General features: G+C 37.3%; 1 protein-coding gene across 1 annotated transcript; it reads right to left on the bottom strand.

Moving 5' to 3' along the window:
- Positions 1 to 356: 356 nt before the first annotated feature.
- On the bottom strand, positions 357 to 12,238 carry LOC122602885 (chloride channel protein CLC-e). The gene is made up of 7 exons (XM_043775498.1): positions 11,733 to 12,238; positions 7,565 to 7,946; positions 7,138 to 7,338; positions 6,174 to 6,640; positions 4,836 to 5,345; positions 898 to 1,094; positions 357 to 793 (listed from the first exon to the last, which is right to left on the bottom strand). Exons 1-7 carry the CDS (start codon positions 12,051 to 12,053, stop codon positions 733 to 735), a joined length of 2,139 nt encoding a protein of 712 aa, XP_043631433.1. The 5' UTR covers positions 12,054 to 12,238; the 3' UTR covers positions 357 to 732.
- Positions 12,239 to 13,878: the final 1,640 nt, after the last annotated feature.

The raw sequence follows: 13,878 nt of genomic DNA, 5'->3' as shown, positions 1-13,878 counted from the left end.
TGAAGCAGACAAATTTTCAAAGAACTCCACGAGAGAAAACATTTGGAATTACCATTTATCAAATCATTATTAACACAATTATTATCATTATCATATGATTGGATAACATAAAACTATATATATAATACAAGTTACCAACAAGGAATCACCACCTAAATATCCTAATATTCCTTACACATTCCCATGCTAGGTGGCGTGAGATCTGTATAAACCCCTTCTTTTATATAATGATATTAGATTGTGTATCCTCTACTCGTATTTGTTAATCGACATGTCATCACCTCACATCAAAAACATTTGTATATAACTAATGCGACATAAATCAATGATTTCTCTTTAACCACAAGAAAAGGGTCGAATGATAATCTTTTTACTATATTCGTAAAAGGGTATTGTTTCGTTTCACCATTTACATCATCTTTGTACTCTTTTCCATTTCTACTCTCTCAAATCAAACGCGTTCTAGTAATCTTAGTCTGTCATGTATTTTGCTATCTACAAACTCTTGGGATATACATGGCAACTTGAATGCAGTAAAAAACATTTACACAAAAATAAATTCTACAGAAGGTTACAATCTTCCTCTAATTATCAATTATGTAGGTATATGCACCTCTGACTTTAAAAGCACTTCCAGCTACAAGCGAAAAGCAGAAGTTACTTCGGTTGCTTATGGCCAAAACCACGAGAGAATGACAAAACTACAATGTACAGGTGTGGATCGCATCCGAATCAATTTCTAGGTTTGTTTGGGGTGGAAAACCAGACAAGGTATTCTCTAGTTGCCAAAGCCCTGCATCATGATAGAAGACAATTTAAAACAGGATGATATATCAAAAAGTGTTGTTTTGCTAGCAGTTACAAGCTGATAGGAGAATACAAGGTTAGATGACAAACCTGCAAGCTAAATGGATAGATTCTCTGTCTAAGATGCCAACTGGGAGGGCTGCAACATGCTCTGAAATAACTGGCAGTTGATTTGTACCATGCGTATTCATAACAAGCACAGCAGAGTACAGATTCATCATGGGTGTTACAGTCTGGGGGAACTGACACAACTCATTTAGAGAACATAGTTCGGACACGACAAGTTCCTGAAAGACGACAAAAGCATCAAAATCAATATAAGCAGAAAGCCAATGTTACAAAAAAAGAATCTAATATATGATTGTGAAATTGTATCCCCAATACAAAAAGGTACATCCTTGTTCTCTGATTATGATCATGTTTATTCCTCTTTTGGTCGAGATTCTGTTCGTGGTACGATGTATATAGTTAAGCAAATGAAGAATTTTAGATGGAAAAAAAGAAAATGAGTGGTATGAGATCATCGGGAGCACAACATTCGGTACACAACCTGCCTCTGTCTTGATCCCACGTCTTGATCCCAAGTCATGATTGCACTGCCTTGCGCTTTTATAATTCTTCCCTCACTAATCATAACCATTTTCATATTATATCCTATTGTTTTGCTGACAGTTATCAGGCTGCAATTGAAATTTATCCGTAATTGTGCAAACTTATGAAACAAGAAATATAAATTCTTAAGCAATTAGACTTGTAATGTTCAGGAAACATGCTCCGAAGAAATATTATGATCTTTCTCCTAGAGATTATTATGTTGGGCGTAAGTGTTCTAGAGAGTGATGACGTTTTAGTTCATCATAAGAAGAGCTGGTAGTGGTGGCTAAGTCAGAGATGACCTATAGACTTGTAATCGAGGTGACTTGTTTGGTTATCCCTAATGTTCACAAAACATCTACTTCATACCAACTTTACCAGCTTATCAAGAAGAAACTTCTAGACAACATCTAAATTTAAGTAAACATGACATTAGGCAATACACGTACAACTTCACCCATATACATGTTGGAGTGTGAAGGCCTTTTAGGTTGGTTTTAATTAGAAAGCCGATTAGGGCCTTTTCTTGTTCAAAACTCAAGAAACCCTAATCCGTTCTCCAATAAATAAATCCTCTATATGTAATTGTAACTGGATGGTTCAAGAGCATCAATAAAATACCTAGTTTGCAGCCGGTGGATTAGGCCCCCCACTGGGGCTGAACCATGTTAAATTCTTGTGTCATTTATCTATTTTTTTGTTTCATCTTCTTGTTTAATTGCTTCCAATGTGCTAAGGCTAAGGGTTGTTCCTAACAAGAGGCATCAGAGCTAAGGTTCTCGGTTTCGGATCTGTACCCACGCTGTGGCGCTGATTTGCTCCTGCTGCTGCTGTTTGCAGTTGTTTGGCTTGCTGTTTACAGCTAAAATCAGGATCCATTTGCCGCCGTTGTTTCTTCTTGTTCAATCAGTTTCCACGGTTTGGTTTGCGGCTGTATTTCTCGTTGTTCCACCTGTTCCTGCTGCCGCCCGCCGCCACCATGTAACCTTCTGTTCGCATCAGATCTGAAAAAATCTATTCAAATAATCCGTTTGAGATATTCTGTTCGGGTGTATTTGATTGGTTTTTGGTCAGTGTTTGCAATTAGGGTTTCTGAATTTGGAGGGTTCTTTGGTGTTGATTGATTGGAAGCTGATAAAGCACTGTTTCAGTTTTTTTTTTTTTCTTTTTCGAGAGGTATTGGCTACTGTTCTTGGTTACCAACGTGACATTCTTGTTCGTCATTGATCAGAGGATGAGGTATTGTCTCCATTCAATTTATTGTTTACGTTGTATCTCGGGTTATTTTGATTCAAGATTAGGGTGTGTTTCTGCGGGTGGTTGTTACTAAGTTTATTGTTTTGATATTACCTTGATTGATTAGAAAAGAAAAGAAGACTAGTACCATTGTTTGAAGTCAGTCCATTGAAACAAGGTATTAGGTTGATTAGGGTTAAGTCTTTGTTTGACCAGCTACATACGGATGTTTTGGATTGGATTGGATTTCTGTTGAATGCAGTATAGGTATTGAAGAAAATAGAGCTAGCAGGTTTGGAGTGCTTTGAGTTTTGAGTAATCCTGTTCTGGGGTTGCTAGTGTCGACACGAGTGAAAAAATATAGTCAAGTCATGGAACTAACATTCGTTTCCTCTACTGCTGTTATTGATCGTTTGTTGTTGATTGTTCTGAAACTGTGGATGTTATTCCTTGTTTAGTTTTGATCGGTGGTTTGACTTTTGAATGGATCTTTAAACTGGTATTCGGTGAAGGTTTTCGTTGGTTGAATATGAGTGGAGGTTTGTCTCATGAAGTCTGGTTTAGTGTGGGTTGGAATAATAGGGAGAGTGGGAGCTGTGCGTAGTTGACTTGTGGGTTTGCATGAGGTGCTAAGGGTTTTAGAGTCGCCCGAGGTTGATAAAATTCTGGTTATGAGAATGTGTCTGGGTTGATGCATTGTGGGCTCATTGGAAGGCAGTGAAGACTCATGTAGATTCTGGTTTGCTTCATTTAATGTTACCCACCGTAGTGAAGCACTTGGTGAATCTGTTGATTAGACTTTTGGAATGTGCAGATTACTAAGCTACCGGAAGAATTGAACCAACTTTTGGAGAAAAGTCTTGACTCGCGGATTCGAGAGTTATACGAGTCTGGTTCACGGTGGAAGACTATGGGACTTTCAGGTAATCTGTTTGAGCGTATTCGGAGGTTTGAACTTGGACGTGATTTTGTAAGTGGGAGCACGAGGAGTGTTTTGACATATGTTGAAATCGACGTTGGGTTCTCACCGGGTTTCCGAATGAAATCTCTTCTGTGATGCTACCGATAGTGGAGAGTGTTGTTCCTCCGGAGTCGGTATTACAAATCAGTGGGAGCCGGGTGAGATTGCAAAAGAGTCATTGGTGGTTTTTGCCATGATTAGGTCAAAGTGTTTATGACTGTTTCTGACTGTATTGGAGCAATTTACAGCTTCAATGGGCCTTTCAGATGACTGATGAAAAGGGCCACTGCAACTAGGTATACATGGGATGCATGGATTGAAGTTTAGTTTGTTCTTGGGAGCCGGACCTGTGAAGACTTCTGTTCCTATATGTTTTTTATTGAAATCTTAGCTTGTTGATGGAGGACTGAAGACTTTGGAAACTTCCGCTGTTGAAGTTTTAATTTGTTCTTAGAACCGGAGGCTTGGAGGATTTCTACTAGCCGAAGATTATTGGAGTTAGTGTTTGAACGGGATACTGTGTGCTTGAATGGCGGGCTAAAGTTTATCGCAAAGCCTTCGAGTGGGAGATAGTTGGGTGTGAAGACCTTTTAGGTTGGTTTTATTTAGAAAGCCCATTAGGGCCTTTTTTGTGTAACACTCAAGAAACCCTAATCTGTTCTCCTATATATATATCCCCTATTTGTAATTGTAATTGGATGGTTCAATTGTAGCCGGTGGATTAGCCCCCCATCTGGGTCGAACCACGTTAAATTCTTGTGTCATTTATCTATTTTTTTCTTTCATCTTCTTGTTTAATTGCTTCCGATGTGCTAAGGTTAAGGGTTGTTCCTAACAATACATACACAAACCGTAGGGATAGTATGTTTTCCATTTTATTTTTTTTCTAAATTTAATACACTTGTGTATGTCTATCCTCTTAATTGAGGAGATAAGATCAACGATCATAGAGCAAGGTAGCTTCTCTGACAAAGTCATTACAAAGAGCAATGGTGCTCATTAGCACAGTCAATGTTCTTTTAGATATATGCTTTTGGCCCATCGATCAGTCCTACATATAATATTTACATCTAGTTCAACGAAATTGGTAACCCTTTCTAGGAGAACTAGTTAACTGTGGAACATGAAGGGTGATTATATAGATATAGCACAAATACAATAGTGGGCAATACATCTGCCAGAACCCACCCACATGTATATATATATATATATAGAGAGAGAGAGAGAGAGAGCAGACCTCGGGTATTCTGTTTCTTTCTTTTGATAGCTTGCAGAACTCATGTATGTCTCTTAGAGTCAGAAAACCTATCAGGAGGTTGTCATCATCAACTATCATAGCACAGGATTGCTTCTCTGCCAGCATTAGAGCCACCACCTCCATTAGCATGGTGCTCATAAGCACAGTCACATACTCGGTTTTCATTGCTTCTGAAACAAGAAGCTTCTTTGTCATGTAACTGGTATTGCCATCAATGTTATATGGCATGTGTGAGAATTCATCAGGACTTGCTGCAAGCAGATCACTAGAAGTAAGCATGTTTGGGTCACTGACCATTGTTTCAGAATGTTGCACCTGTTTGGAAATATTATCCTTTCTCTTTATGGAACGAGATGTGATCCAGGAAGAAAATCCTACAGCGCCTAGAAGTGGTAGCACTATGCGGTAATCCTGTGTAAGCTCAAACAATAGCAAGACTGCAGTAAGAGGCACCTGACACACCCCAGCAAGAGTAGCAGCCATGCCAACCTGCACAAGAAAGAATTTCATTCATGTAAAATTGGATATCGAAATGAAATCTACAAAACTCGTAAGTGTTTAAAGAGGAATGTTGTTTCAAGACAAGAGGTTTAGGATCAATGTTCTGAAAGTCCACGAGGAACAACAAAGTACAAAAAGCCCTCCCATGGCCTAGCGATGAATATAGGCACATGATTTACAAAGAGCTTTAATACACACGGTTCATACATTAGATTTCATGTGAAAGCTGGTAGAAAGTATATAAGCTTTAAGGTTGTGAGAGACTTCTTTGTGACTTCTCTTATATCAGAAACATCATTTTTAAAGGAGAAAAATGGCTTGTGATATCAGGCGTATACAAGAAGTACCAAATTTCCTTAGGGGAGTGGCTATTAATACTTGAGCTATTAACAGAAATGATCTATTTCCCTTCTACAATCATACAACTACTGATAAATAATGATCTTATTCACATTATGTATCACACATAAAGTCCATTAACTCCATAGCTGTCTGCTGGTATTGAGATACCTTGTATTTTTTTTATTTCATTCTCCTAATAAGCTGCTAATGTTGGAACACAGTAGACGAGCAGCACCGTAATTAATTAAAAAAAAATTGTATCAAAGAATGAGTTTATTTTTCCGGGAGGGGGTAAGAACATATAAAAATGCAAAAGAAAGCTAATTGACATATAACAGAAAACAGGAGCAGTGATGAGATTTATTGTACTTCAGCATGCCAAACACTTTCAAAAGTTGAATAACAGCTTACTTAGAATTGTACTTCAAATTAGAATTCCTATCTTTATACTGTAGTGAAAAACAAATATATTACCAAGCCATATGCTTGTGGTGATGCGACCTCGAGACCTGGTAGATGAAAGATTGGACTGAGTTGAGGGATCATAGAACCGAATACTTTCCCATATGCCATTCCTGTAGCCGCACCAATAAAAAGAGATGGGGCATAGTAGCCTCCTACTAACCCACATGCACGACAAAAAGATGTTGCCACTATTTTAATTGCTACTAACTGCAATAATAGTTCAACAGGGAGGCCTTTCACAAGCGGCCGAGACTCTAAGAGGACATCAACATTCTCAAAGCCCCAGTACAGAACTTCAGGATATAACAAGGCTATGAGTCCAACAGAAAAACCACCAAGTACAGGGAAAATTGCCTTTGGCATGGAAAAGGTCTTCTGAATGTTGTCGGTAGCCATTGTCATCCATGATGTGCACCAAGATAAGCTCAAAGAAACAAGCCCACAAAAAACACCCAACAAAAGATACAGTGGAAGTTCTGAAACAAAAATACAGTAATTATGCAACAAATTTACCTATCAGAAATAATATATGCAAGTTATACTATGGTTTATTTCCCTATCTTCTTCAAAGATATAGAAAACATCACCCCGTAGTTAGTAAACCAGGGAGATGAGGGCACACTGATTTATGCACCCACTCCTGGTAGAGAGATGACCTCAAACCTCAAGACCTCTAGCACACAGGTTTGAGGAAGTTAGTTTTGGGTTACTAAGTTTTTTTGGGAATCTCAAGAAAGTTAAAACTTGTTGTATTAGACGATCTAGAGCAAATGAACATCCTAGGTTTACATAGAAACTATATGAAGGGAAATTAAGTTCACACTAGGTGAATAATTTAGCAACATTTATCTTGCGGAAACTGCATTTAATCCTTAAATGAGATGGCATAAAGCCACTCTTTTGAAGAATATCATGCTTCTATCAAGTATGTAACAGTTGGTAGATGAAATGTAATTTGGAAATAAGAAGATACCACTTGCTGAGCGGAAATCATAGTCTGGAACCATAAAGGCAGGTTCAGATCCAAGACCAATTTCTGACACCACGGAGGCTATCACAGCACTAAGAATGACTGTAGATGTTGTATTTGCCAATGATAACGATGACTCAGCAGGTGATGGCCATAAGACTGACTCTACAGCAAAAAAGCACCCAGCAACAGCAGCATTGAAACCTGAAAGAACACAACAAAACCTGCACTGTAAGTAACTACATAACATTTTCTTTGTAGTGGACACTCTACATAACAGTTCTTAGCTGTCAATAAACTTTCTAGTTAGGTAGGGCGGACTGAAATAAACAGAAAGGATTCGAGATATGCACAAAGTCCAATAATCAGATGAAGCTAATATATCCATATTTGCATTTAACTTTAAGAAAATAGATAACAGATCATTAACCAGATGAAATTCCAGCAGCTGAGCCCGCAGCTTTAAGAGAGAGTTTTCTCTGAGCATCTTTGTCAAATAACGAACCAACTCCCTTAGCCACTGATGCGCCAATCTCAACACTTGGACCTTCAGGGCCAAGAGAGTTCCCAGTTCCAAGTGTTACAGCAGCAGCTAGAGCCTTCACTATGGGTTTCAGAACAGATTTTACCCTATCTGCTGATTTTCCTTCTTCCAAAGAACTTTGAAAGACGTTCAGAAAACTAACAATCAATCCTCCACAAGTTGGTATCAAGACTATACGCTCCCACAAATTCTCATGTGGCAACTCTCTTAACCATGAGGTTCCTCGAGATGGAATTCCATCCCAGCAAATATCACGAATTTCATGCACCTAATCAACAAAACAGATTACTCATTACGTTGTTACATTTCATACCAATTGTAAATACAGAATAAATCATTGTAACCATTTATATCTTCTAATACCGCTATACATATGCCCCTCATATAGCCACTTTTAGGGGACACACGTGTAAAACTATGTAGAGAGGTTAATCAAACATGCACAGATACATAATGAGGACGTACAAGCGAAATTTTTATATATAACAGTATATATAAAACAAGAACGTATTACGGACATACAGGCCCTAATAAGTGAAGTACAACTTCTCTTCCAAGCTGACACTTAATGCCATTAATTTATGCATTTGAAGATGATTCAATAACGGGTATCTTTTCTTCGGCCATAATTGTGCTCACTGCTACTTTGCAGTCAGCACGCCCAGACTGTACCCACACATATCTACTCTAAATCTGCAACTACTGTGACAACCTTGGAGATTCGTATGAAAGGTATGTGCATTCATCCTCGTAATATACTCGGCATACCAGATATATAGCAGCCCCAAAAAACATATTTTTAGCCTAGTCTAGGAAAGAACATGACTTTCGATATATATTACCAATATAAAACATATATTCTACCAAGTAGATTTGTTGCATACAAAATGATCAGCTTATATCTTTCACATGTTGCACTTGATTTCACTCTGCTTTGATAGAGCCCATGAATAAACCAAAGATAGACACCATAGATTAGTTGATAATACCATTTACATTATTGAGCGATTTCGTCTTCCTCTTTTTTCCTGATGTGTATACAGGTAAACACATTGCAAGAAAGAACATGAATAATCAAAACTCCTGGCATAGCAAGTGAAGAGCAGAGATGCTATGCTCCTTTCCAAGAAAGCAATCTGACTTAGGTGCCAATGGGTCAAACCAAACCTGACATGGGGCTCGTTTGATCCTTTGACCTACAAAAGCCTAGATTTGACTTACTATTAATCTCTCAAATCAGCTTTTGTCAATTCTGTCCTCTCCATACACGATTTCTTCCTTGTTCTATAACTTTCCTTACTGCCTAATAAAGGATTTTTTTGCTATTGTTTTGTATAAGATGATGCGATTTTCTCTAACATTTCTACTACTTTAATGTCTCTTGGGTTAACCAAAAAATCTCTTCCGCAGAGAGATGCACATGATGCTATCCATCCCAAATGTCTATGATTGACCACACTGCAAGCAAGATGCATTATTTTGGAGGCTCATTACGCGCATATTGACTTTGGAAGATCCTTGGTGGTTGCCTCAAAGATCCCTCACCTACACCCAGACCACCAAGATGCACCATCCCTAACCCCCTCTATAGCATAAGGACGTAAATGCATGAACTCCACGTTAGCTAATGCAGACATGTTCTGCAGCATGTTATGCTTTATAAACCAATGGTCTAGTGAAACAATTTATGAAAGCAACCTCTTTATCAAATGCAGATGGTAAAGAGCGAGCTTCTCTCAAACTCTTAACCTAACAACCACTTATGATAATCGAGATGTAGACTAGGATTTAGGGCACATCTTATTAGTAAACATCATCTGTGCAAGCACCATAAGCTAAAACACCTACACCTTAATATACCTACAACCTTTGGAAAATATTTCTTTTACTGGATAGCCATAGTTACATGACAAACTAACCTAAAGAGAATAGTAACATCTGCACAGGCGTAACATTTTAGCATTGGAGTTGAAGAGAACAAACTCTAGTATTGATAAATAGCCATACTCCTTTGCTATAAATTACTCCATTTATGATTAGATAAACTTCATATCTTTATTCGTATTCACTTCTTCCCATCCTATCTGTGTCAAAAGGTTTAAATTAGGGATAATGGCACCAGAGTGTAAACAACTATGCCAAAATGGTGATGTAGTGTAGTGACTAATTCACGCATTCAATCAATGTATGTACCTATGAATTTTGTTGTACCTATGTAATATATGTAAGGACCTTACATTGTTTGAACAAAATAGACACATAGCTACTTACATTGATTAGCCCAAATAAAACGGTCTTTCCACTAATTGCACAAAATTCGTAGGTACTTACATTAATTGAACGTCCGAGTAGGTCACCACACTACATAACCAATTTGACATAGTTGGTTACACCCCGGTGTCATTATCCCTTTAAATTAAGTACTAACCAGTGTTTTTTTTTTTGTCTTTTTGAACGACAAATTTCATTAAGCCAACCAAACAAATGCAAGGTAGCACCCAAAATAGTGATTAAACGCCAATGCTAACCTCCACCATAGACCACTAGACCAAGAGCTCATTGGCAAATAGAACCACTTAATCCAATTTTCTTCTCAAAACTATTTATTTACATTCAGTGAATAGCAACACAAATATATGAATATGCAATATCTAGGGTAGGGTTAATATGACAACCAAAACATAGGAGGGAACCATGAGAACCACTAGTTTCTCTCCCTCTTTCTCCTTTTTGGTGTGATTTTTTAATTTTTTTAATTTTTAATTTTAATTTTTTGAAATTTTTTTTTTACTTTTTTATTTTCTTTTAACAAAAACCCATTCCAAAAAAAAAAATTGTGAAAAATCATATGGGTTGCGTGTTGAAAACGTATGGATACGGTACGGGCGTTGCCCTTATCCGTTCTAAAGGACGGACGCATATGAAAATGGTATTAATTTTATGGGCTAAACCCTTAGAGATGGTATTTTAGTGGTTCTCACCATTATTTTGGTTCTTACTTGATCACTCCACGCAATATATATGCATACATATATGTATAATGAAGCATTGTATTGTGTGTATATATTATATAATTAGATTACAGATGGTATTTTAGTGGTTCTCACCATTATTTTGGTTCTCACTTGATCACTTCACGCAATATATATACATACATATATGTATAATGAAGGGGGAAGGGCAGGATATATGTATATTTTAGGTCGATGAAGGGGGAAGGGCAGGATACCGAATGCTCCAAAGGAAGTTCTTGGCGGGGGACGTGGACAAGGGGTGAAAGGCATATGGGATTAGATTTTGTAGACTTTTTACTTAGACTTTTACTTAGACTTTGGTTCTCCGTGACCTCCGTATTGGTTTTAGGCCTTAAGTTGAGGTAAGCCTAAACCGAGGGGGGAGGTCATGCTAGGCTGACCCCAAAATGCTTTGTCTGTCGGAGGACGTGACCATTGAGTGAGGGTTTAGAGGATTAGGATTACTATAGGGGCTTGGAGAGTATATGTGAGGATTAGGATTAGGATTAGTCTAGCTACGCCGCCTTAGAACCTAGTTTCATAGGTTGTTTAGCCCCAGTTATCTTTCTTGCATGGTAGTTATGTATGCATGGTGGTTTCCATATCCTATGTTGGGTTTCTTGCAGTAGGCTAGGTTGCTATGTTTTTACACTTTTATGTTGTTTAATATGTCCAATAGGGTTGCTAGTGTATAGTTATTGTCGGACCTGTGCTAAAGTATGTCAGGTTGCATGCTTGTTACTCCCCCTACGCTTAATGTAGTTAGATGATACTCAATAGACAGATATTTTCTTCCTTGCTATCGTAGACCCACAGGTATCATAACTAAACTCTTTACACTTTTCGACTTTCACCTCTTTGTGGCCGGAGGTCCTTATGGAAGCAGCCTCTCTCCCTTTGGGTAGAGGTAAGACCGTCTACGACTCACCTCCCCCATAACCCGCCTAGGGATTGGGTCTTTGTTGTTGTTGTTGTTGTTGATATGTATAATGAAGCATTGTATTGTGTATAAATATATATATATATGCAATTAGATATACCAGGATATTGAAGAGGACTACAGAGAGGCCAGTAAGGAGACCAACAAAACAGGCGGATATTATGCCACTATTTCCTCCTAATATTCCACCTTCTTCTTCCTCTTCTTGATTATTATCACTTTCAGGTTTCTTAGTAGCAGCGCAGACGAACAGACGGCCACGGTGGCGGAAACACAAGCCATTGTATTTGTATTTGTATTTATATTTGTATGTGCATTTGGACTTGAATGCATCTGCCAAACTAAAAAGTGGTGATGATAAAGAAGCAATGTTATTTGGGGTTTGAAGAACAAGTGGTGGTGTTGTTGTAAGGGTCCCCATATTCCCAAAAAAAAGCTCATCCCCGGACAATATTTACCATACTACCACCAGTCGTCCACCGCACCACCACCAGAGGACCCCGTGTCAGAAAAAAGTAACAAGTTTTTTAAGTTTAAACGACTACAGCCACATGTTTAGAGCCTTTCTGGATGATTAAACGACTATCCACATCACAACTCAGTTTTACTGATTGAAAAATTGAATTTTTTATATCTACGTTTAAAAAACATTTTAGGGGAAAATCTATAGAGAAAGTAACTTTTTACACAAATTTTCTTATTAAAGTAAAAATATTTAGTTTTCATAAAACTTATTTCTAAAAATCTATATCTATACTCCCTATATAAACAAACTACCTCTCCCCAAATTAAACACTATACCTTTAAATTCTCTATTTTACCCTTATAATTTACATTTACCCAAACACTTTATTCCTGAACTTCCTAAAATACCCTTAGAAAAATCTTATGCATCTACATATCTATCATTCATTTTTTGAAATAAAGATGTTAGTACGTTTAGGTAATTGATATTGTGGTATGTTGATATTTGCAACTTGTTCGATCACTATGTTGTAACATTCCAGTATTTTAAGGTAATAGAAAATTAACCATTTTTATAGTTTTGACATTTAATTAATTTTCTAGTATTTTATTTGAGTTAAGGGGTTAATTTAGTGAGAACTATAGTGGCTAGCGGGTATTAAACCCACAAAAAATCCAGCCACTTAGTTTTGTGACTCATTTTTTTCCCACTCACTCAATTCAACTACTTCTCCATTCTTCTTGATTCTTCAATTCATGCAATTGAGACTCCAAATCTCAAATTAAAGAATTTAATCTTAGAACAATAACAATAACCATCTCCAATTGTAAAAGAAACTGAAATTTGAGGGTTGTGAGGAGGTGGTGATGGCCGAAAATTTTAGGAAGAAAAGGGGAAGAATTGTGTTTTGATAACCCTAATTCTTTGTCTCTCATTCTTGAGGTAATGATTCCCATAACCCTAATTCTATTTGTTATTAAATTTAGGGTTCTTAATCTTAAAAATTTGGTGATTTATATGTTTTAAATGTCATGTTTTGGTATTGGGAAATGTTGAAGTTGAAATGGTGTTTGGTTTTAGCAAATTGAGTCAAGTGTAGGGAAAAATCTGGTTTTTGATCAAGCAGTTTGCTGCAGGTAGTCCCACTGCGTCGCAGTGGGCTAATGGATTTTTGTTGCCGAGTTTATCCATTGCGCCGCAGTGGGTGTGTCGTGCCTCACTGCACCGCAGTGAGCTTCCTTTCATTATTTGCCAAGGCTTTCCACTGCGCCGCAGTGGAGGTGTTTTGCCTCACTGTGCCGCAGTGGGCACTGTAAATAAATAAATAAATAAATAAATATTCGATTTTGATTAAAAGGTTTGGGTTCTTACATATGTACATGTAGATTGAAATGAGTTTTTTTTTTCAATTTTATTTTAATCTTTATAACGCTGGTTTGATAAGAGTTATTTGACGTAAAAGACAAGATCTCAGTTTAATTTCTATATTTGATTAAAATTATTAGCCGCATCACGTGTATTTCTATTCAATACAGCCCATTGTTTTTTGTTAATGATACCCCACATTTAACCGCCTTTCTTTTTCCACATGTGCCGCTGTAACGCGTGGGTATCCCTCTAGTTCCTGCAGAAATGTCATTAGCTTTTAACGTCAACCCTCCTATTATATCATCACTTCCACATCATCAAAATTGCTTATATGACATTTGATTTTGACTAAAAATACATATATGTATGTGTCTGTGTACGAAAGGAAATTTTGAGTGTGTTTTTGTGTTTT

This window comes from Erigeron canadensis, chromosome 1 (assembly GCF_010389155.1).
Source record: "Erigeron canadensis isolate Cc75 chromosome 1, C_canadensis_v1, whole genome shotgun sequence".
NCBI lineage: Eukaryota > Viridiplantae > Streptophyta > Magnoliopsida > Asterales > Asteraceae > Erigeron > Erigeron canadensis.
The sequence above is the reverse complement of the archived record's forward strand: the minus strand, read 5'-3'. Positions and strand labels throughout refer to the sequence as shown.

Bases quoted from the DNA above. Each gene is read 5' to 3' on its own strand.
- LOC122602885 (XM_043775498.1), bottom strand. From the start codon at position 12,053: ATGGGGACCCTTACAACAACACCACCACTTGTTCTTCAAACCCCAAAT. The intron at 7,947-11,732 runs GTATATCTAATT...TTTGTTGATTAG, and splicing joins TAGTCCTCTTCAATATCCTG to GTGCATGAAATTCGTGATAT. The intron at 794-897 runs GTTTGTCATCTA...ATCATGATGCAG, and splicing joins TCTATCCATTTAGCTTGCAG to GGCTTTGGCAACTAGAGAAT.